The sequence below is a fragment of the Cottoperca gobio genome, chromosome 14 (assembly GCF_900634415.1).
Source record: "Cottoperca gobio chromosome 14, fCotGob3.1, whole genome shotgun sequence".
In the NCBI taxonomy this organism is placed as follows: Eukaryota; Metazoa; Chordata; class Actinopteri; order Perciformes; family Bovichtidae; genus Cottoperca; species Cottoperca gobio.
This window is the reverse complement of record NC_041368.1, coordinates 20,944,108-20,969,078: the sequence shown is the minus strand read 5'-3', so window position 1 is coordinate 20,969,078 and position 24,971 is coordinate 20,944,108. Positions and strand designations below refer to the sequence as shown.

The window sequence follows — 24,971 nt, the reverse complement described above, 5'->3', positions numbered from 1 at the left end:
GAATGTGATTAAAATCAGGTTTTCCCTGTCGTGTGTCTGTAAACACCTCTGACGGCAGTTCTGAGGAGTTAGATCTTAATTGGATTGTATGTTTTGAGCAATGAGATTACAATATATTTATTTGTGGGAGCCCGCCACAATATCAGAATTAATTGTTCTTTTACTATTTAAAAGAGGTATAGTCTCAAATCATTGTAGAACTGAGCGAAGCGCATTGATTTACTACTACTACTACTACTACTCGTCCCGCTCTTTCTCTTTCTCACAAACACATGGACAACAGACCCTCCTCTCCGTGCACACTCTGAATAAAAGTATGATCACGTGCGGGAGGAAGGATTGTTGTCCAATGCGCAGAAATGACGGCTCGCCAAATTCCTGAATAGGTTCAATCCAGAGTAGTCCTTACAACGGGATGTCGAGAAGTTTAAGTATCGACAGCGAATCTTTCACTCCCAATATGTATGTTCTGAATTATTAGTTTCTCTATTTTCTGTCATGAACAACAATGTTGTTGGGAAAGTGAAACAAAGTAAACAAGTTATTTGTGAATATTCATTTTTCTAGGTTGAACATATAGTAGAATTGAGGGCTGATGGGAGCCCTTTAGAGATATTATGTTTTTTTTAAATACTTGATTTTAAAGTTTCAAATGAGCGCTTCCACTGCACAGCAATCACAGAATTCACACTGTGCACAATCAGTAACGTAATGAAAAAGCTATTTCTCTGAAAATAAATCTGATAAAGCCCCTTAGTATCATGAAACACACTCCGCACCTGAATGACGCTGTTAAAAATATGAACGGAAGTGAGAAAATAGTAAAGAAAAACGACTTTTTAGTATCCAAACTTTCTGCATCTATTTACTCTTTTTGTATTATGTATTTCTTTAGGCACACTGTACCTTTAAGACCAGCAACAATGATTGACCAGTGAAGTCTTGTCGGAGGTTTTTGGAGGCTGTAACAGCAGGCTCTGTCAGTCCATCACAGTAAATAACCTTCCCTCTTAATTGACCTCCCCGATGGCTGGATCACACTTTAAAAAGAAAATAAATACTAAGAAGACTGTAATGGATGGACCCCCAGGTGTCCAGTCAGTTTTACAGGCAGCGCTCATTAAACAGTGAGTAAAACAACAAGGGAATCAAGCAAACACACAGATATATTACAGCATCTCTGGGCCCGTTGTTTTTCTAAAGATCTGCTTTCGAGGGTTTAGGCAATATTTACCCTGCAGGGGAATAACTACGAACGACGGGGGATGGGGGGCGGGGGGGGATTGGGGGTCATAATTTCCATGGAAATGACTTTGCAGCTCCAAGGCAAGCGGATGTGGGAAGAGGTTGGCTCTGCGCAACTCGACTCCTGCCTCAAAGTCTAATTCGCAATTTATCACTCACTCAGCAAATCCCCCCTTCTCTTCTTCTTCACTTTTCTTTCTGTACCTCCTCTTCTCACTCATCTGACTGTCACCCTCCCCCCCCCTCCCTATCTATCTGTCTGCAGGAGGGAAGAGAAAATAACAGAAACACTGCCTGGAAGTCGACATTATCTGCTAAATAAATCCCTACAGTTGAATACCCATGCGACTGAAATGTAAACTGAATATCAGTTTTGAAATGTAAAATGTATATTTACTGTACCATAAAGACACGACAGTAGTATTAATCCCCTCATCTAAATCTATGCAACAAAGTAAATGAGGGTGTTTCCCCAAAATGTCAACACACGTGTTCTCTCCATATGACTTTATAAAGGCTAACACATTAGCAATCAGAAGTAAGAGGACTCAACACCTCTGGTCTCTGCCGTCCAGCTTTTGATCGTGCCAACAAGCAAAGACGTTCGCAAATTCTCAGTAGCACCAAAATGAAATCGGTCAGATGAGTCATTCTTCACCATTTTCCAGAGTCGGGTGGTTTTATGGTTGCAGAAAGCTGAAGTATGAGTCCTCAAGGCACGTTGCCAGCTGTTAAACACTGCGCTGTGTACGGGCAGCCACACTGCCTAAAAGCTGTTTCTCAAGATGAACGGTGTCCTTGATCAGAGTCCCGTGGGGTCTGTTCCATAGTCAGAGGTACTGGACTCTGCCCACAGGTGTGGTGCAGTTTGGCAGTACATTCTTCTCCACAAACATCTTGTGCCTGCAATACTTAAAGCCGGAGCACGTGAGAAAACCCCAATGGGCTACTGTAGCTTACAGAAGACATCACATGAATATTGAAATTAAAAAAGGAGCCAGTACGCTCAACCAGCAGCCTGCATAACAAGAAGAACAGAAGCAACAAATTATGAGCTATAATTGAATAAAAATCTACTTCTACCACCTGCTGGACTTTGTGACTGAACCAAAACAAATACTTGTATCTCAGATAGCAGCTGTCATCAGAAGAGAAACCATCATGTCTTAGTAAAGGAACACGTGTTTAACATGATTCATAAAGCTGAAGCTTCTGTAATAAAAGTCTCGTTTCTGATAGTAAGCAACATGTTTGGTTCCTTCAACTTCCTGCTCTCTTCTTCTTCTTCTTCTTCTTCTTCTTCTCTCTCTCTTCTTCACGGTCGCACTCTCCGGCTCTCTCAAACGTTCCATGTTTTTTTCGTAGCATTAACAAGTTTGCGAAATCAAGCAGTTTTGGTGGTAACGATAATGATTTAGGAAAACATTTTAAGGAACTCTAATGGTCCATAACCCGGCGGGGGTCTCTGCCTCCATCCTGTTCAGTGGAGCAGTGGAAACCTCATTGCAGAACTGCTGGTTAGATGCTAAATGTTGTTGAGAAGAGAAAAAGGCTGATCTTTTTTTTGCAGCGTGGCTCTAATGTGCCAAAACTGCTGCTGCAAATATCTGCAGGAAAGTTTCAATCCAGCAGACAGAAGACAGCGCTCAGTGGTGGGAGAGATGTGGTGCTGCTACGGCTCCTGTGTAGGTCAACAGGTGAGGACACTGCCAGGGTTACAATGTCAGACACATTCTGACATGTCTACCTTATAGTAACACTACAGGAAACATGTCAGAGGATCACAAGAGTCGCTATTATTTAACCTCCATTAGTTGTTGAGATATTATAGACCAACAATGGTTGGACCATGCAGCTACTGTGGCTAAACAAGTATGACTGGTACATTTGTTAAAGTAAGTACAATTTAATTTAAAAAATACACAATCTGTGGTACAGATTTCTTTACTTTCTTTCTTTACTTGCAGCAGAAAACAACAGTTGTCTCCACGCGGCACGACGAGGCCGGTCAGAACGGCGTTATCAGCGGTAACAGTCGTATGAGCGCAGCGCAGAGTGGCAGCCATTAGCTAGCCAGACACACACACACACACACACACACACACACACATACCGGCTACACAAACAAAAATAAAGCACAGAGAAGCTCGAATAACAACACACAGAGAGGGAGTGTGACGTCATTCTCTGCTCAGGACACACTTTATCTTTACATAGACAATAGCTGTATGTCGCAGACACTTTAAAAGTCTGTGCATGTTTCTGTGAAATGTGGAACAATGAGCCTCACCTACAGACTAATACTGATATCTAATTCACCGTTCCACTAAACATATTTAAGGTTTCACTCATGCAGGCTTCATGTGTCTGTGTATTTCAACAGCTGACAGAAACACTGCTTGTAAATGCGTTACTATGTCCGAGTGAGCGCAGGCTTTAGTTCAGTAAGAGGTAACAGCAGACCGTTGGAAGCTTCATGCAGACAGACAGTAAAAAGCCTATAAAGAGACAGAGACAGAGAGTCGGGGCTGGGGGCTGGAAGGTCAGCGGATATTTGGAGCTCTGACTCTGTTCCCAATATAACTGTGTGGAGCGACAGCTGCTGTGTGTCCTGAAGCAGGTGGGCTGTGTTACATGCCTGAGACACAGCGGGAGGGGATGGACTCTGGAGCTCGCTGGTGGCAGAGGCTACTTCAGACTAATGTGTAATCAATGTATAAACAAGTGCAGAGACTCAAAACGGCTGCTGGCAGTCGGTAAGACACAGTAGCTGCTGCTAACGTCCTTCATGTTTTACTTTCCATCTGTTTTCGATTGAAAGAGAAGCAACAACCAAATGTGTTTGATTCCCTAGTATGTTTTTCTTATTTTTTTCCTAACTTTGTTTGGGAACCACTGCAGTAGTGAAACAATTGAAGTTCTAATGTGTAAAGTTTCATGTGTTGTGACCATCCTCGGCAAAAACAAAAGGGGGGGAAATCTGTTGCATCTCAGAAAGTGTGGTCAAGCGTAGCCAGACTTTTGTCTCGTCGCGATCACGTAGGTCTGCAGGAAATCTCGTCAGAACAATTGGGATAATGAGACCTTTGCAAAACCTGAGGCAGCAAGTTAATAGTTTGAATAGTGTTGTGGAAAAGGCACCACACATTGGCATTCTGTCTCGGTACAAACAAGTTCCCACTAGTGCAATTATACAAAAAAACAAGTAAGTCATTTAAACTTTGTTTTAGGCTATTAGAGCAGGAGATGGGTGCTCTAAAGTGTTCAGACCAAAGCATGCTGATGCACAAATAAGTTCATGTCTCATGTGGAATGACACAGAAGCTGTGTATGAAGGCAAACATAGAAATGGATGCACAGTGGGCTGCAGGAGTCGGTTCTCTGTTACGATGGGACACAGAATGAAAGCCACTTTCCAACATGTAGTGTTGATATTGATCAGTTTGACTGATTACAGTTCAAATCAAATCTTTAACCAGAGCTGTATACGTGGGACTCAGATGTAAGAGTTACTCTCATCTTCTTGTATTCCGTAAAGACGAGCAACGTTCTAACAAAGACAGTCACTTGACAAGGACGTGAGACTTTACTTAATTTACTTCAAACTTGTTTCTTTTGTTTAACCTAAACTAATAACTCATTCAACATTTGAGAAGAGTGACTTCTTTTAATAAAAGGAAAGATATTTCAGATGAGGTAAACTTGAGACATGCTCCCAAAAGATGTAAGGCATTACTACAATGTGTCCCAATGGACTTAACTAAATAAATGACTTTTACCCACTGAGCTACTGGAGCTGAACAAGACCTCCCTTCCAAAACACACACGCAACACACACAACGCGCACACGCGCACACGCAGCCCCAGAGTCAGTGTTGAGGCTAGCACCTCCTCCACAGTCGAACCCCGACAGGAGGCTGCAGTCTGTCCACATTCAGCTTCTTGTTACTTATTTATAGCAGCGTGTTCCTCAGAGGAACAAAGTAATTGAAACCAAATGTGTTGCCGGGACTGATATAGGGAAGTTGGACTGTCAGCCCACCCACCCTTCTCCTCTCTCTCTCTCTTTATATATATATATATATATATATATATATACACACAAAGATGGTAGGGAAAGGGAGATTTAAAGCGACCACTATTGCTACTCATTATTCCTGCAATTTCATTTCTATAGGAAAAGATTCCCAAGCGTCATTTCTTCCCAACTTCTTGGTTCACAACAAATACATTCATTTAACTGCTTTATTTATCTCAGGGGCTTGTGCATTTGTAAAGTCGTTATAATGTTGTTGTGTTCCCCCCCCCATCCCCCCTTGGGCCAACGAGTGCAAATGATGGGGGGGGGGGGGGGGGGGGGATGCCATAAGAAACAGGCAAAGTGCAAACTAAAAATAAGGAACCGCAGCTTTAATTTGGTCCACTGAAGGAATGAGGAGATGCAGTCAAAGCTCGGCCCCCCCTCCCTCCCCGCCCACCACAGCCACGCTTAGTGAGTCTAAACAAGGCAGTGAAACCAAACTTACCATACTTTCTTTTTCTTTCTGTCCTCTGCTGCTGCCTCTTTATTCCTGTCTTTGCCTCCTCTCTGGTGGGCTCCCGGTGAGCTCTGCTCAGGGTCGAGGTTTGTCAGGCAGATAAAAATGGGATTGAGTTGCCGCTAAGAAGCTGCATGAGGCCTTCACTGACCAAAGTCAAAGTCAGGCAGCCACCCCTCTCTTTCTTCCCCCTCCCCGCTGCCTTGCTCTCTTGTCAGCTTTTCCAATAACAAACTGCTCCCCGCCTCTTCTGGCCGTGTCCCTGAGCTGTGAGCTGTTTCCTGGACGTGTGGTGGACTCCTGTGACCCCGCTGTCTCCCTCTTCTGTTTTTTTGTGTTAAGTCTCTGCTGTGAACAGCTCCAGCCCTCTTGTCTCTCTGAGTTGCAGCCCTGCCTCCCTGCCAGATTTAGAACCAGAGACACATGTGGGCTTCTGGTTTGAAGTTTAAAGAGGCGGGACTTGCCTGAGATTGTTGTGTTGTCAAGACGACCCCTCCTTCTCCAGCAGCCCTCCCCCTTGCTGTGTTTTTTATTTTGTGGTTTAGTAGAGTACAAGGTTGTGTGTTTGGATTGTCACATAGAGTCTGTATGTGTGTGTCAGCTGCCAGGATATTTAATTACTACTACTAATTAGAAAGATCTAATATTCTAACACCAAGTTTCTTTCTAATTACACATTTGATCCATTAAAGTGGATGATACATTTATGTTTGAACATTTAGTATATATATTATATATATTGTTTATGTTTCATCCTGTACTTTTTTCTTTTATGACCCATGGCTGGGTGGGAGGGAGGGGATATAGGCGGAGGTGACGGGTATTTATTTATTTTATGTGTTTGTATTTGTTCTTGTTGTGTCGATGGAGTTGCTTGTTAATTAATATTAAATTATAAAATCTTTTTGTAAAAATAATTGTATTTATTATGGTTTTATTTATTATAACTCCCTACATTTCTTTTAAATATATATTTTCATGTTTCCAATCAAATGTTTAATTAAGAAATGATGACTGTTCATAATTAGTTCAGATTAGTTTTGTCCTTTTGCAATGTTGTTTGTATTTGACATTTGTGTGTGTGTGTGTGTGTGTGTGTGTGTGTGTGTGTGTGTGTGTGTGTGTGTGTGTGTGTGTGTGTGTGTTATGAATACACTGCCAATCATTTTAAGCCATTATGCTGCAAGAAGCTGTGTCAGTTCATGTGCCATACCAGACTCATGAGTTGTTTTGGAGGAACAACGTAACAACCTGCTGTGTTTTCTTGCTTATGTTTGACAACTTGTTGTCTCGGCTGCTTTCAGCTAATCAGACTTGTCCACTCCAGCAGAAAACAAGAACCTTCTGGATGATTATACTCCTACATGTCCACTGACTCACTGTAAAGTAAAGTATATCCCTTCCTTGCTTGCTTTCAAGTTTCACGTCACGTCCTATATTTAGGTCTGAAGTAACTCAAGTCTCAAATTTGCATTCTCCCTGATTTAAGCCCAACTCCAGTCTGCAGCATTGCACATTTCAGTCTTTATACTTGCATCTCACACCCGTATTGCGAATATGTCCCAGGTGTTTAAGCTATAGTCCATTACAAACACAATGTCTGCTTTTTCATGTAGCGCTGAGAAGTTGGACCCTTGTGTTGCTTTGCTACCTTTATATAATGTTTATAATTGAACTTCCAGCACTAAAGTTTTCGACTCGGAGGCTGAGAGTTGTACTGGAATCGGGTGCCAGTAAAGTATCCTTCCACAATACACTCGGTTAATTAGATACAACTAATGCCAAACAACAGCCCGGGGGTTATATTTAATCTTGCCTTCATGAAGGTTACAGTGTTCTGTTGAAACTGCTTTAGAGAGGCGCACATTCAACTGTACACGGGCTGAAGTGGGTGACCCAAATACACTGTATGTGTGAGTTTCTATTGTATACATTTACATACATTTAGCTGGTAATCTGTTTGCTTTAGCAACATGTTTTGGATGGAAATGTCATGGCAGTAAAGCTTCGGTAAATTGAACTATGTAAGAGCATGCATGTGTAAGTGCACGTGCATGACAGTCGACATGTGAGCTCAGGGGGAGAGAGAGAGAGAGAGAGAAGTGATTTAGAGAATGCAAATTCCTCTCCTCCACTTTAATGTTCTGTGGCCTGACAGCGAGGGAGGAAAAAGCCTCACAAAGCTTCTCCTACAAAGCTCCACTTTCTCTCCTCTTCCCTCTTGCCTCCTCTCTTCCTCCCTCTCTGCACAGCCACACTGATCCCATTCTCTCTGCCTGCTTGTTTGTGGTGAGGCTGGTTTTGTTGGGTAGGGGAGTACTTCATGCTTTGATGTAACATCCAGCAGTTTCACAGCGCTTGCTTTTGATTAAAAAAAAAGCAAGGTGCTATATAACAAAAAGAGGTTAAAATTCCCTTTAAATACCCATAAAGCAGGTTAAGCTGCAGATATGTCCGCATTTTTGAAGCCTAGTCATTTCAACAATTAAAAAAATAAATGTCTCCACTCCTACATAAGCCACGATGAAGATGCTGCCACTCTCTCACTAGAAGAAAAAGAGAATAATAGCAATGATTGTCTAACAGGCGAGGCGTGCCCTGAATCTTAAGTGGGCAGCCGGGACAAAGGCTGCAGACACCAGGGGAAACTCTCCGTTGTTCCGGGGTTGCGGCTGGAGCTCCACTTGATGATGTATTAATCAATAAATAAAAGGGGAAATCCCTAATAGGTCTCCAGTAAATATAGGAGGAACACAGCGAGGCTCCGTCTGGTAATGAAGATGTAGTGTACACAGTATGCAGGGGAGGCGAGGGAGAAGATCTCATACACAGACGTGTTTCTAAGAGTTTAAAAGAAGATGGATGAGGACGATGGATGAGCAAAGCTGATGTGGAGGCAGATAATGAAAGACTTTCTCAACTCATTGCTTGAGTTAAATGTCAGTGGGCGGAGTTTTGATCCAAGTTTTAAAATAAAACATCGAACAAACGGCCAGTTTTCAGGTAGAACTGGAAGAAGTATTGTACACGGGGAGATGAAAGTAAATAAAATTTCAAATACACGAGAAGAACGCTCGCCTGTGACTCCTGTTTAAATCTATCCATTACCCCAATACAGGAAGTGAGGACAACTGAAGGAGTCAAAATCAATGGCTGCTTGGCTTGGTCGACTATATTGCCACAATTAAAACTGTATAAAACTGTTTGGTTGTGCTGCAAAAAATCATAAAACTTCAGCTCACACAAAATAGAGCCACAAGACTTGCTGTTCACTGCTCCTTTAAAACTGATGTTTGACCGTTGAGAAGAAATCAACTTCTCATATTTGCCAGAAATGTGTCATGTACCGTCATGTCATGTATTTATGTTATAGTTTAGTTCATGTTCAGTGTGTAACGTCTCTCAGGTCACGTTATGTTAAGTTACCGTCACTCTTGTTTAGTGTCGTCTTGAACTTCCTGTTTTGTTTTGAAACTTTCCTTTCCCTCTCGTTCCAGGTCACTTAACTTCCTGCCTTTGTGTGTTTTCCCGCTTCTGTGACCGTCTGCCCTGCCCCACGACTCACTTTTTGAGTCGTGTATTTTGGATCCTGTGTTTTTTTGTGCCGTGGTTCGTGACAAAATGCAATCGCAGGCTGAAAAGAGGATTTCTTTGCACAACAACAGGTGCAGACAGGTCTAAAACATATTCATCATACTAGACAAGTCACCATGGGTCATCTTGTAGTCCTAAACCAAAACCAAAATCAATTTAAAAACTACTGAAACTAATGAGAGGGAGCACACAACAGGAATAACACCATCTGCTATCATGTTTTATTTGGTATTTCCAACTAACTAGTCCGTTTGATAAGCTCTGTACATGAACTGTTCAAGTTTATTGATATTATAATTGCTTTGATTTTATATATTTAAATGTGGGCGAGAGATACAGAAAGCAATCTATGTGTGTATGTCTGTTATTACGTCTGTATGCTGTCAGCGTATGAAATACTTTAAGTGGATCCCAGGAAGATAAGCAACTGAGAAATAGTGATGTAAGCAGAAAAGTGGCTCATTGAGTCTCTTTTACAGAAGTATATTTGCCTAGAAAGCCGCATTTATAACTTAACCTTACTCAACATTCGTAAATTAAATGTTTCACAGGTTTCTCATAGTTTTTTTTACGAGCGTTCTCGCTATATCCATCAAAGCCAAGTTGATAGCGACAGTGTTCCCCCCCCCCCCATCCCTGCGTCTGTCAGTGTATTTCAATTTAAAGTCCCTTCGCCAGGCTCCACCTTTCTGATGTTTAATTCATCCTATTAGATTATTTCTGCCTCTGAGAAATGTTTAAATAACAAATCCGTCTGTTTCCTGCAGTTTCTGGTCCTTGTGTAAATGCATCACTGTCTGTACGGATGAAAGAACATACAGAGGACATTACTCGCCACTCTCTGTATTGTTTTCCCATCGTTTGTCTGTTTGTCAGCTTTAGCTCCTCCATCTGTCAGAGTGTCCCTCCAGGTACGTCTCTGTACGTCCTCCCCGTAGTGATATATAATGGATTGTGTTATTTTTATTGTGTTCTTATGTGAATCCCCAGAAAATGCCCAGCCTGCTCCTCTCAGCCCGAGTGTCTGGATTATTCCCAGCCTGCTTCACTCTGTGTATGAAAACAAGCCAATTACTGAGCCGGTCCAAATGCAGGCAACTTTGGTTGAATATGGATTGTGTCGCAGATGTCATCATGAATAAATATGGATATTTACTTCCATCTCCAATCAAAGTGCACCGTCTTGTTTACTCTTGCTGTCTTTCTCCTGCAGGTGCCAGTCTGATTCGTCTTTCTGCTTTAAATCAAACCAGTTCAGACATCGTTGTGATAAAACTATGAACTCAAGTAGATCAAAAAAAGGGGCTTTATTTTCTCCTCAACTCCTGATTACAATATCAGAACAATCAGATGTTGCCAGATCACAGAGCGACACAGCAACACAACAAAAAAGCGAGGCAGAAGAAGTATTATCATAATCAGGTGCGGATGGAAGTTGACTAAATGTACTCTTGTGGGGCCTTTTAACTGTATTGTTCAATCCTACATGAGAACAATGCTAAAGAGGTTGTTTATTCCAGAAGTAAATCCATCTTTCCAGTTGGGATGGGAACCATTACCTCCGTATATTTCATGATTTTAACATAACATGTTTAACGGGACATAAAGTGACACTGTTAAAATGCAAGAGCTATGTGGGCTTATCAGACACCAAGAATATACTACTATGTAACACCGTTTTTGCAACTCTGGAAAGTTATCACGCAGGACTGACCAAGTTTACCAAAATCAATACTTTAAAATGTTTTCTGCAACTCTCAGACGTGTTCCTACACTTGTGTCCTTACGTGGAAAACCAAATGAGCTTTTATCCAACAGGCCTGGATCTTTGTGACATTCAAGAACAGTTTTAACTGAGGACGGACACTGAGTAAAGGTGTCGACGCTTTCTGTCACTGTCAATACTTTCTTAATTTCCTAACTTCCTCAGTGCTGCTGACACAGCTCTAAAACCTCAGCCCTAAAAAAATATCTGGTTAATTCGGCTATTTCTTTTTCTTTCCAGCGCCTGAAGTTAATTTCCCTCTTAATTAGTCATTTTGAAAGTCACCTCGGCGGAAAACAAAGTCTTGATTGGAAAACTATCACAGCTCAACTGAAGGTGTGGGAGGTGGAAGTATGAAGTAAAGGTGATCTTATTGTCAATGTCTATGTTTTTATTAGATTATATGTTCTCGCTTTCTATAAAGCACCAACAAGTGGTATCTTAATAGGTAGTGTGCAAACACGTGACAAAACTGTGTGACGTATGCGTGCGACTCCATGTTGGTTGGATAACAAATCAACAATGGCGTCTAAAGCGAACAACAACAGCAATACAACTCCGACTTCTTCACAGTATTGTGACTCTCTGGAGTCCTCTGCAAAGGCAAGATTCAGAGGAAAAGTCAAAATTTGCGGCCGTGACCCGTACATGCCGTCGGATTATATTGAGGATTTGGAGTCATTACCGCCGATTGAATATTTGGATATTGTGAACTACCTTGTGCTACAAACGTTGTGGGCAACTAACGCACAAATGAAGGCATACAAGAGCTTAGATGCTTATAATGTCTTTGTTTCTGGCTGGGTTGGTAGTCTTCTTACCAAACCACTGAAAGATGACAGGGTGCTCGTCCATGCCCGTGTAAATCACTCTCAAAGAGCTCGAGATACACCGCTCAAGCCGTGGTTTGTGAGTGAGAAGAGGTCTTACAGTGTTCGGGTATATCATAAGCACAAATGTTTAACGTAAACATTGAAGACATAGCTTTAGCATGAGCTCTTAGCAGATATAAAGTGGACGCCACACACACACGGGTGAATTGTGCTTTTTCTTCTGTTAAATCCTCACGAGTTATGTTGCTAAACCAGCTTACGGCGTTCGGTAGACAGCAATTCATCCCTCTTTTGTGGATCGTTGTTTTTGATGATTTTAGGAAATCTAAAGAACCGTTTCTCTGGGTCACGAGTAGCGTTATTACCACAATTGTACACTGCGCACACGATTGGCATTTTCTTTCAATCTTAGACGTTTAAATACAAAGAAAATTACGAAGCGTTGCAGCAACTCACACGTGAACGGGCGCAGTCTTGGTTGTGTATACATCCAACATGGCTGACTTACGGGTTGGGACGTAAGCGCGACGTCACATGCACACGATCTATAAAGCTTACTTACATTGATTGAACCCTTTGTATGGTTGTTGCTACATGCGCTAGCTCCCGCAAACAGAGGACGCAAGAGGCCTTTTTTCAAAATAGTTGCCGAACTATTATACTTTAATATTCTAAATATATATTAATGTAACTGTATTATTAAGAGTGCGTATGGTTTCCTTCTATACAGTTTTCAGTGCAGTGTTCTAGGTGTCCCATCTTTCTACCGCCTTCCTCTTCGCCAGGAGGCAAGTCTTTTTCCATCAGAGGAAGTGAACTCACTGCGAGCGATCTGAAATCACTAACAATCAATGAAACTGTCAGTCACCACCAGCTGATGCAACGCACGTTTGCTCTAGTTGTATCCCTTCCCTGTGATTCGACTTCAATTTTTTTCCGACACTGTGAATATTTATTTCTAAAAAAAAAATCTTACAGTTGAAGTCATTTATATGGCTTGGAGGGAATTTTCTTGCTGTATCACAGCTCGACAGAAACCACTCTGCTGTGTGCAACAAACTACCCCACTGTGTTACATTTTACAGGATTGCATCAGTAAAGTTTCTCCAAATTCATTTTTAATAAGTAACAATGGCCTTGCTGCCGATTTGCAATATAAGCAGTTATGCTCAGTAATAAGGTTTATGCCATGAACGTCCCAGAGGGCGGTCGTAGCCGCACTAAACCACACTGACAAGAAGTGAACGGGGTCTTTTAATGGGTCAAGCCTGGATGGAGTCAACTCGTTAAAATATACCTTAGATTACGACCTTTCTTATGTTTAGTTGTGGAATCTGTAAACATACAGTAAGGACCCATTTTGGAAGCAAAGCTCGGACTCAGCTGCACCAAATGTGCATTTAACTTAAATATGGAAGTGTTTCTCATTAAATTCCCATTAGCAGCAAAGCTACAGTGAACACAGAGACATTTCACTGCTGCAGAGTCAGAGCTGTAAAAGTAATATCTCTGAGCTCAGAGAGAAAGAAAGCAACTGGACTGAGGGGGAAGTTCTCAAGGCCTTATTGTCTGGAAAAGATGTAAAGTATGACAGTTTCGGTGTAAAGTGTACAGTCCTTATGAAAGTTCACCTAGTGAAGTTGGAACAGACAGGCCTCATGAACTGACTAACCCGTGAAGACGGCTCTCAGCTCTCCATGGTCTCAAAGTGGGAGAGTCTGGGGAAGTTTTGACATTTGGGAGTCAAGAGGGGAGAGTCGAATTAAAAGAGACAAGGTGCACATAGAGACAAGCCCAGCAGGTTAATGATCACTGTGCCACTGCCAGGCTCCTGCCATCTGGTTAGCTTGTAATAGAATATTTCTCTGCTCAACACAAATGAAGCTACAGAGCAGGTAGGAGGTCATTTGGTGGCAGGGTGGTCGGAATCTGGTGGAGAATGCTCATTAAATGTGTGAGCGAGTGTGAGGTACAGTACAGCGCTCGCTTCCAGATGATTAAGATATGAGCTACAGGTGACAGCGACGCTAACAAGGACGGTGGCATCTTTGCTACTTAGTGAGCCGAGTCTGTCAGCATGATAGACAGCAAGTCTATACAGGGTGTCCTTATGGCTACAAAGACGCCATTAAATGTGACAGAATTGCAGAGTCGGAAACACAAAGTTCACTTCTGGGATGTCACAGAAGAAGATTGTAAGAACGGATTATTTAATGACACGTCCTCTTTCACGATGTATACAATAATGAAAATATGAGAAAACATGTGACTTGGACAAGACTCCCACTTCATACTAGCGTCTGTATTCAGAACATTAGCAAATAATTACGTCCAACATAACCAATTCAACTTTTGTAACACTCTATTCAATACAGGAAACATGCCAAATGTGAAGAAAAGCCTTTTGTATCCATGCATCAAACAAAACTGTGAGAAAAAATATAACTTTTTTGCAATTTGGGTATTTTTGTACAACTAACATGTTGCTCTATTGATTAATTCAAAACCAACAGTTAGATACCCCTTATTATGTGGACAAATTATGTTTTAGGGTAGATGATTCCTTAGTGTATATTAGGTTTAATTACACATTTAATTAACTTAATTGTAATGATACAATGTATCAAATGACTCAAAGGTTGAAATGCACCCGGAACTGCGCTGTCAAGCAAATCCCGTCTTGGTGCTCCCGTTTTATTTGCACATATTTAAGTTAGGTAATGTGCATACACCTGGAGCACAATGAGCCACTTCTTATGCAAATGAGCCTCAATGCAAAAATAGTCCAATACACAACGATCAACGCTAATAGCGACGTGCAGTTAGTTACTGTTAGCGTCCTGAAGCATATGCATGAGCGCTCACGCCTTTGAGTTAAGACGATTTTGTCAAACTTCTTCAGACTGTTTGCGAAAACGTCACATTAACTTATTACCATCCAGCACTGATGGATGACTTTAAAAAAAAAAAAAAAATTCCGCATCTGCGCGGAGTCGCGAAGGAAACTCATCAAACTGACGATTTTAAATCACCACGTACATTCAATTCTATTTTTGTAATCTTAATGAGATCTTAAACTCCTCAGGTGGAGCAGCTGCTTAATTTCAGTCAAGTCGTTTTCCCCCCATCAGTGGATGTTGTTCCGACTCACCCCCACGTGTTCCTCTCCCTCATACAGCAGCTTTCTCTGTCCATTTCACCCACATTGTTTGAAAGGAGACAGAAGAGAAACATATTGCTCATATTATACACTGGTGTTTGGGTTTCCATAGAAAGCAGTGATTGTGTTTCCATCGGAGCGCGGCGATGTAGATGATGACTTTGGCAGGCGGCAGACAGGCCTGCTCTGATGAGCGAACACTCCGCTGGAGGAGAATAGGACGGGGAAAAGGCATAAAAAAAAGTGGTGCAGCGTTTAGCGTCGCTTGGCACCGCTGCCGTGGGTTCATCGAGTCAGAAACGAAGAGGCCGTCTTTTGTGTGGTGCGACTGTCACTGCCGGATGACAGATTGCATTCTGGGTCCTCTGAGAGAAGCACAGAGGATGAAATAATGGTTATGAAATAAAAGTCTCCCCGACTGTGAAAACAGACAAAATGCGGTGACATAAACTGCCAGTTTAAGGTGAAATATTCAGCTACACAAATAAATGTCATCCCTAAGCAGTACATTCGCACAATTTCCCCCTCACTGAACATATTGGGTTTGACGAGCCGTATTGATCTGTAAGCAAATGGCATTTTTGGCATAAAACATCAGTGCTCGGCCCTTCAGGGAACAAGATGACAACATGGCCTTAAGAAGTCAATAAGAGGTTTGCACAAGAGGCCAAACATCGTGTACTCCCTCAGATTGGGACAACGTGTGATTGTGGTTAATTCTCTAATGTCATTGTCTGGTCATCACAGGGGATTTATCAGCTGAACAGAACTTTCAAATCAACGCAAGTCGCAGAGGTGGCTATTATAAACGAGCTCAACATATTTGTATCTGTTCTGCAGTAGTTGTGCACCAATTCCTTATAATAATGTTATACAGTCAGATGATATAACCAACAGCTCTAGTTAGAAGAGAGCTGTACAGTTAGTGACATAACAGTCATACGACCCATTGTTCCTATACAAATATTGAAGAATGGAGCTTTGAAAAGAAAACATACAAATCAGTCCTTTATACATTGTTTCTTAACAACTCTTCTTCAGGCTAAAGGAAAAGTAATTAAGCAGTAAGGCTGTATTTGTACAGTAAGACATGTGGAGTTTGCCCTGCAGGGAGACAAGCTGGTGAAGTGGTTAATCTCCTCACTATCACACATTCCCTCCCAGCTCTCACATGATCATTGTAGCATCACAGGAGACTGCCGGCAGCTCAGAGTCCTAATATCACTTGATGATAATCTAGAGATTGAGGCTACTTTTGGCAATGTCATACATAGTGCAAAGTATCAGCATGCAAACTTCAAATGTACTCTGGCAGCTGTGAGACCTGAATGTGAGTGTGATCAAACCTTTCCTATCCATCTTGACTGGGTAAATAAGGGTTACAATCCTTTAGCAAACCTTATCTTTTATCTTTATCTTTTTTTTTTCATCTGCAGCACAACGCATATGAAGAGCGCTTCGCCAAGGGCAAGCAAGAATGAGAGCACTCACACAGAGAATGGAGGAACTTCTCAATCTAAAGGCTCCTGTCAGACTAAACAAACAGCCGCCTGCGCCAGCCTACCTAGCTTTGAGAGGAGGCAGATGAAAAGCGTTGGAAAGAACGTTTTTTTTGTCGAGCAAATGGAACAAGACACTAAATTACACACTGAATGCTTCAAGGGCGAGGACAAGAACAAACAGGAGCATGAAAAATCTACAGTTAGCTTCCTTGAATATGTAGCCTCTCTTTCTGAGCATGTTGCCCGTGGCTAGACTTCCCAGCTCTTACCTCGTTACGGAACACACTGTTCCACAACACAGCCGTACAGGGCCAGCATAGTGCTAACAGTAAACGGCTGTTAAACAGCACAGGGAGCATTTATTGTTCTAATTTCTCTAAGCTACATTTATTCTTTGCCACAGCACACAGTGCAGGTGGGGGGGCGATGGAAAGCGTCAGAGGGAGATGAGGACTAACGAGTTTAACAAGCTGGGCTTGAACCTGAGGTGTTACAGTTACACCATGAGTGTTCAAAGCAGAGCTGGGACGCCGTCTATCAATCCTGCAAAGTGAAGGTCAAAGACGCAGTTTGAAAAGGGAAATGAATGATGTAAATGTAGAGCAACCTCTGCTGCCAGGTGCACAACACTGTAAAGACTCAACAGTCAGAGTCTTTAAAAACAATAGTAGTTAATGTTCTTAATATTAGCCCTTGGAGCCTGGACGCATCCGTAAATACATGTTGAGACATCCCCGTCGAACAGTAGTGGGGACATAAACCAGACTAATTCTGTCCCTGGTCTGGTAACAGCTTTGTGCTGTACTTCATGGTGCTATTTACTGTGAGGCATACAAGTCTAAAGATAGATAGCATGAGTAATAATACGCACGGCTACAAGCCCTAGCTGTGAGGCAACAATGCTAACCAGTCACCACTTTGTCATCCCAGTTGGTGTTCACCACAAGAAAGGACTGTAAATGGCAGTCAGAGGGGAACATGTGGAGTTGGCTATTGATAACTGAAGATTCATAACCCTCTCAGTTGACAAGGTTAGCAAGCGTCAACACATTCGGGAAAATGATTGCATTCTCTCAGCTCTGCAGGAAATTACTTCCACTGACTTGTTGGCCATGTTGTCTGCGGTGTGGAGACAAAGGATACCATCGTATTCTTCACACGTTTCAAATTCTGCACTATGTTGAACTTTTTAATTACAGATGAGGACCGGGATCATTTCCTATACTCAAAAAAGAATGACCTGCTGCAGTTTGAGGGTTTCAGTGAAATACTTCAAATGTAACCGTATAAAGGTTGTGCTCCGATACAGATACATGAATGTGGAAGGAGGACAAAAGGGGGGGGGGGGCTGAGCCTGCAGACCGCTCTTCAAACAATAATAAATGAATTTTAAGAGACTTCACATACTATTAAATAGAGTCTAATCTTTACTCTGCGTTTCATTTACACATTCTCCACTCTCTAAACTCAATGAGAGGCACTGGAGAAAGTTGTCACCTCTCCACACACACAGCATATAAACACATGCAGTACCAGGGGGAAGAAACACACACAGACACACACTCAGACACACAGATACACACACACACAGCATATAAACACGTGCAGTACCAGGGGGAAGAAACACACACAGACACACACACAGCATATAAACACATGCAGTACCAGGTGGAAGAAACACACACAGACACAGACACACACACAGACACACAGATACACACACAGACTCACACAGACAGACACACACACATGCACACACACACAGACACAGACACACACACACACACACAGACACACAGATACACACACAGACAGACACACATGCACACACACACAGATACACACACAGAAACATACACATACAGACAGAGACAAACACACACACACACTCTCACACACACAACCACACACACACAGACTCACAAACACAGACACGCACACACACACACACACACACACACACACACACACACACACACAGTACTTTGAATTCCATTTGCCCTGTAAAGCTCCCACAACTCCTCCTCTTAATTCTTCCCTTCAGAAGAAAGGCCAGGGGAGTAATCCACAATCTCAGGATCTTCTTTTTTTTTGCCTCCAAATGCAAATGGAAATCCTTGTTCTACAAACGGCTTATTGAACGGCTCAGAGAGAAGGCTGTTGCTTCTCATCGGGTTCCTGCAGCAAAGAAAGCTCAGCGAGAAGTTCATCTATTGCTGGAAGCCCCAGACGATCCTGCGATGCTCTAATTTCTCACCTTACAGGAAAGTGATTCTGATTCACGCAGAGGAAACATCAAGAGAAGAAGTTTAAAGCTACAGTGCACCTTATCCTCGTCTGCCACAATCAAAAAGTAGATATGAACATCCTCTCAGCTCAAAGTTTGGTCCAACATGTGACAATATTAAAGTCCTGATAGCTGAGAGGTCTAGACCAGGGGTCTTCAACGTTTTTCGGACCAAGGACCCCCAAACTGGTGTAGCTCTGTCTCTGACCGCAGGTGTGTGTCGCCACCCTTCGCAAAGTGCAGCGGAGGAGGGAATGTGAACGGCAAAGCAAAAAAAGTTGTAATAAATTTTTTTTTAATTGCTTTATCTACTAACTATTTTGCGACCCCCCCTGCAGTACCCCTGTTGAAGACCGATGGTCTAGACCATGGTTCGGGACAGACGGCTAGTTAGGTAAGAGTCGTGATTTTGGTCAATAAAAAGGCAAATGTTCCAATTTTCCTGGAAGGGATCAATAAAGTGTATCTTTAATTCCAGTTATGTGATGTAATGCATGCAAGTTATATGTTGTACATGCCCTTCCACCACCCACTGTCTAACTGCTTCCTGTATTAGTACTGAATGTTGGCATTGAATGCAAATTATGAGGCACAACATTAGGTTGAATTCCTCGGGATACTGGGCTGGAAGGGTCAGTGTGTACTTAGTGATTTGTATCTAAGATAGTCTCTCCTGTCTGTGACTAAAAGGAAAAAAAAAAGAACATAACTGATAAAACGTTGATAAGTGCTTTCGGGCTGAATCACTTTTGCGTTTTATCTATTCAAAGTGAAAACATTCATTTATATGCAAATGTAGAAATAATTTTGAGGATTGTCAGACCTCTTTAACACAGCACTAACATGCCTTTCATATCAGCTTCATGTCCAGATATGATTTAAAGGGACTACAGTGCAGATTAAATACCTCTTCTTTCGAAAGAGATCTGAGATCAGATTGCTCGCCACAATCACAAAAATACTTTCCGCGACTCATTTTTTCATAAAATGAGAATTGCGTTGAATGCGTTCAATTGCATTGAACTGAAGTGAACTGAGTTGAATTGAATCAAGCTGAACTTACTTGGACTGGAGTGAACTGAAGTGCCATTGAATTTTCCATCTATTGAAATGGACCTAACGTAGAGAGCGCAGACCCGTGCTGCCGGCTGATGATAAGCGAAGCGCTGTGGTGTGTATGTGTGTAAGCCTTGTATCTGCTGTTTGATTAGCGGTGTTGGGATTGTTGCGACTGAATGTCAGACACTTCCATGTGACGCACCGTTTGGCAGATGCAGACTGATCAGCGTGTCAGCGCTGGCAGTCAGGAAGCGGAGCTGTGAGTTGTATTTGTAAGCGAGACAGCATCTAACACAAACAGAGAGAATGAATAGGTCTGTGCACTTAAGTGCCTGCTGTGAATACAACAAAGCTCTCATATTAAGTGTAAATGTTATCAAACTTGGAACTCTTTAAAGTACGGCAGAGTAAATGTTTTTACATAAAGTAAAGAAAATGTTTGAGTGAATATTGGATCCAAAATGGTAGATATTGCACCAAAATACTAACTCCATAGACTGTATGGACATATGGAGTCAAAATATGTCTGGCTGATGAGGGCAGGGGTCTTCAACGTTTTTCAGGCCAAGGACCCCCAAACTGGTGTAGCATGGAGCAATGGAGCAGGGACCCCCTGCTTCAAAACGAAGGGGGGGGGGGGGGGGAGGTGGGGAGAATGTGAATGTGCAAAAAATATATATATATATATATATATATATATATATATATATATGTATATTGTATAAAAATATATATGCTTTATCTACAAACAATTTTGGGTCCTGGACCCCCCCTATTGCAGTACCTATGCCACAGAGAATTAAATATCAGAGAGCAAAAAAAAATAAGCAAAACATGGAAAACACACAATTATCTTGTTTTTATAAATAATGTATAAAAGAAACAAACCTGTGACCACATCTTCTGTGTGTATTTCATGATTGTTTATTAAAATAGAGAATAAGTATGCCTCTCAAATGTTCCCAAAGCCAGTAGAGACGTCTTCAAATTGCTTGTTTTGAAAAACCAACATTCCAAAAATTTGTATCATGTAAAACTAGTTAAATCAGTAAAAAAGTTGCATTTTGACATTTAAAAAAACATTTCTTCATGGACGTGGCTCTTGGCATGGTAACATCGTCATGTTGAAAGAGGACTGTGCCACAATATTAAAGGCACAATCATCAAAAATAATGTAAGCATTAGCCAGATTGATTGTTCAAAAAAGTATAAGAACAGGTTCGTTTACATACTTCATTACACTCACAGTTTACTACATCAATGTTTCACTTGTGTGTCAATTTGTCTTGGATTATTCTTAATCTCCATAAACATCATGTCTGAGAGTGAAGAGGAGAGATTGTGTGTTTGTCACATTTAGTAACACCTTCCTTTAATGTGAACAAATGATTGGGAGTCGTGTCACTAATCTCCTAGCAACCCTGCCTGCAATCGTTCTCCAGGCTCAGTTATGAATCTGCACTAATTAAGAAATGTACACTATGACAGCTGGACACCACTCTCCTCCGGTAGAGCTGCCAATCAGAGAAGCATCTCATTAGCACAGAAGCTGCTGATGAGAAAAAAGACTTGACCTGTTCACTTGAAGGTGGGGAAAAGGAGCTGGCAAGTTAATTGCTAAAGTATAGATCATGAACTTTCAGTGAGAAATGTATTTCTTTAAGGTATAATAATAATTTATATAGAACACATATCAAGAGAGTCTGCATAAAGTGCAAATACATTATGATAAATTAACTTAAAGGTAATTTGAAAGAGAGCTCAAGTATCTGTTGAGAATGTAACATACTAGGAAACGGGATCATATTACTCCTGTATTAGCTGCTCTGCACTGGCTCCCGGTAAAATACAGAATAGAATTCAAAATCCTTCTCCTGATTTACAAAGCAATTAATGGTCAGGCTCCAGCATATCTTAAAGATCTCATAGTACCTTATAAACCAACTAGAGCATTACGCTCCCAGACTGCAGGGTTACTTGTGGTTCCTAGAGTCTCTAAGAGTACAATGGGAGCCAGAGCCTTCAGCTATCAAGCTCCTCTCCAGTGGAACCAGCTTCCAGTTTGTGTTCGGGAGGCAGACCCACTCTCCACATTTAAGAGCAGGCTAAAGTCTTTCCTTTTTTAATAAAGCTTATAGTTAGGGCTGGCTCAGGCTTGCCTTGGATCAGTCCCTAGTTATGCTGCTATATGCATAGACTGCCGGGGGACACTTCCCTGCTCTCCTCCTTCTCTTCCTCTCTCCTCCCCTCCCTCTCTCTTATTCTCCCTCTCTATCTGTATGCATTTATGTAAATGTATGTTACTAACACAGCATCATCATCCCCGGAGTTTCTGTGTCTCTCATGTGGCAGTTTGCCACTGATAAAGTTTACGTCAGGATCAGGAATCGTGGCTGCGCCTGCTGTCCTGGTCCTGCTGGACACCGGGAAGCCTTTTTGACATTTTCCTGGATTCATCCAAACTTTCTCTTTTTCAACACAACATCATTTCTGTCAAATGTTGTATTTGTACTATCTTGTTTATCCTGTACACACGACATCTATTGCACGTCTGTCCGTCCTGGGAGAGGGATCCCTCCTCAGTGCTCTCCCTGAGGTTTCTAACATTTTTCCCCCTTTAATTATGGGTTTCTTTTAGGAAGTTTTTCCTTGTGCGATGCGAGGGTCTAAGGACAGAGGGTGTAAGGACAGAGGGTCTAAGGACAGAGGGTGTCATATGCTGTACAGTCTGTAAAGCACACTGAGACAAATGTATAATTTGTGATATTGGGCTATATAAATAAACTTGATTTGATTTGACATACGGTTCTGACATCCAACTATACGGTTAAAATTTGATCCGATCGCTTCATTGTAAGAAGAGCAATGTTCTGAGATATTGATGGTTGTACAACTTTTCTCTTTTTTCTTTCTTGGACTAATAACTGGAACCTCAACTTTTCCTCGTTTGGATTGGACATACATTGGGATCATTCGTTCACTGATTTATAAGATGCATTTTCCAAATCATCAGTATCAAAGGCAATATAGAGTTGTTTATCATCCGCATAGCAATAAATCATGGTTGATGACCTGTGGTGTTAACATAGAAAACAACTAGTGGACCTAGAATTGAACGATGTGGACGTTAACTGGGTCAGATTAAGACATTGGGAAGAAATTGGAAACCAGATTAAAGCTGTTTTTGTAAATTGTATGCAGACTCTTTTCTCGACTATTGCCGATTAAATTGATCTTCAATTGCTAAAACGAGTGGAGAGCAGATTGCTTTTTGTACGAGTGGATGTAGGACTGCTGTACTGAAGGGTACAGTCTCTCCTGTGGGAGAAATCTAGTCTTCAGAAAATGGTTGAAAACCATTCAGGAAATTTAACATGTCATGTTTGCCCTTACTAATTTGCGAGATATAATTTGGTCAGTAGTAAAAACATCTTGCAATGTTGGTGATATAACTGTATCATCAGTTGTCTTGGCAGAGTTTGATTTAGAAGATATCACACAACTGATGTTCCTCTCTGAAGAATAAAAGACACATTCATGCATAAGGCAAACTGATCAGCTCTCGGCCCACAAAACAGAGAAATTGGATTTAGAGTAAGTATACTACATAGATATACTGTTAGGCTATAAGAGGATGGTAAATGATGGGTGGAAGCTCCAACTCATCCCTGAGCCTGTCTTCTCTGCCATGGGCTGACTAATCCTGCATGCTATCACCGTGATAGCATTGCTCAGATACAGTTTAGCAAGAACACTTCCTTAAATACTCGACAGAGAGCAGTTCTCCCTCAACAGAGCCAAGACACTGGCTGTTTTTTTTTCTTACATTTAAACCACAGTTTAAATAATGTAACAGGGATTGATGTATGAGGGTTGGGGTTAGGGAGAGGTGGGATCTGATAAGTGAGCCGCTGCCCGTCAGCAGAAAATGATCAGGGATGAAACTCTCAGTGAAAATGAAACGGGTCTTTTATGGACAGCCAGGCGAGACGATGGAGCGTGGAGAGAAGTCACGTCACGTCCAACCACTCAACTGTAGCGAGAGGAGTGTGTGTCAGAGAGAGAATGTGTGTGTACCTATAATCACGCATTTTCTCTCTAACTTGGTGGCTGTTTCCTGCAGAGGAGAGTGAGGTAAAGGCCAAACTTGAAAGACTGCAGTGGCTCGTTTTACTCCGCGGCTGTGTTTGAGTTTGTGATCCACAGCAAGAGGAAGAGCTTTAATAGATCACAGAGAAAGAAACGTAGGACGGAAATACGAGCTTTGGAGACAGACAACAGACAAGACAGGTAATAAACGTTTGAACTCGGAAACATTCAGAGGGCCAATTTTGACTGTTAGTAACTACATTTCCTTTGTAGTTCCTTTTCAAACGGTGGTTGGAAAACAAGACCATGATCTCTGTAAGACTGGTCTGTGAAATAAACAGTAAAAACAATGTAAAGGCTCTCAAAGTATAACATATGAGATTTGGACACAGAAAAACGAAATCATTGAGTACATGTTGTGGAAATGAGAGGTGATTTGATTGATTCTGCAAATATGCTGATGCTGAAGCAGGATGAAAGGCTACTATCAACTTTAATGGCAGAAACGAGCACGTCCAATGTCACATGTAAGAACTGTACTGAAACCAGACATCGATTCGCAGGTTTTCTTTAGTGTCACTGTTGAATCAATTGCTCGCTGCCTTAATTTACCAAAAAATACTGTGTTTGTCTTTTTCGTTCTTTCACTTGGAGGTTTTAATCTCTTCAGGAGGTCTCTGTCCTTTATTTATAATGTACACAGTATCTGCCCGATGCCCCAAATTGGTCCCCAAGACTTAATACGCTGGGTTCTTTTTTGTGTGTTTGTTTTGTTTGTGTGCGTTTGCGGAGACGCGTGGGACTCAAGGCTGCAGGACAATGACAATCATTATTTTTTTAGCAAGAAACATGTCTTACCTGTACGAACAGGTTTGGCTTATTTTCTCATGACTAGAAAT

At 41.7% G+C, this 24,971-nt stretch overlaps 1 protein-coding gene across 6 annotated transcripts in view; it reads right to left on the bottom strand.

Moving 5' to 3' along the window:
- Positions 1–24,971, bottom strand: part of sgcd (sarcoglycan, delta (dystrophin-associated glycoprotein)) — a 229,072-nt gene that overhangs the window by 106,230 nt on the left and 97,871 nt on the right. The window contains exon 1 of one of the 6 annotated variants that reach the window (XM_029447793.1): positions 5,777–6,072. The exons of 4 other annotated variants lie outside the window; for them this stretch is intronic. Coding sequence is in view for 1 of the 2 variants with exons in the window: in XM_029447792.1 (XP_029303652.1) it covers positions 5,772–5,774 (3 nt within the window). In the remaining variant the exon portion in view is untranslated. Of the gene's footprint in view, positions 1–5,771; positions 6,073–24,971 lie in introns of those variants that run through there. One more of the 6 variants, XM_029447792.1, reaches the window with a different exon arrangement.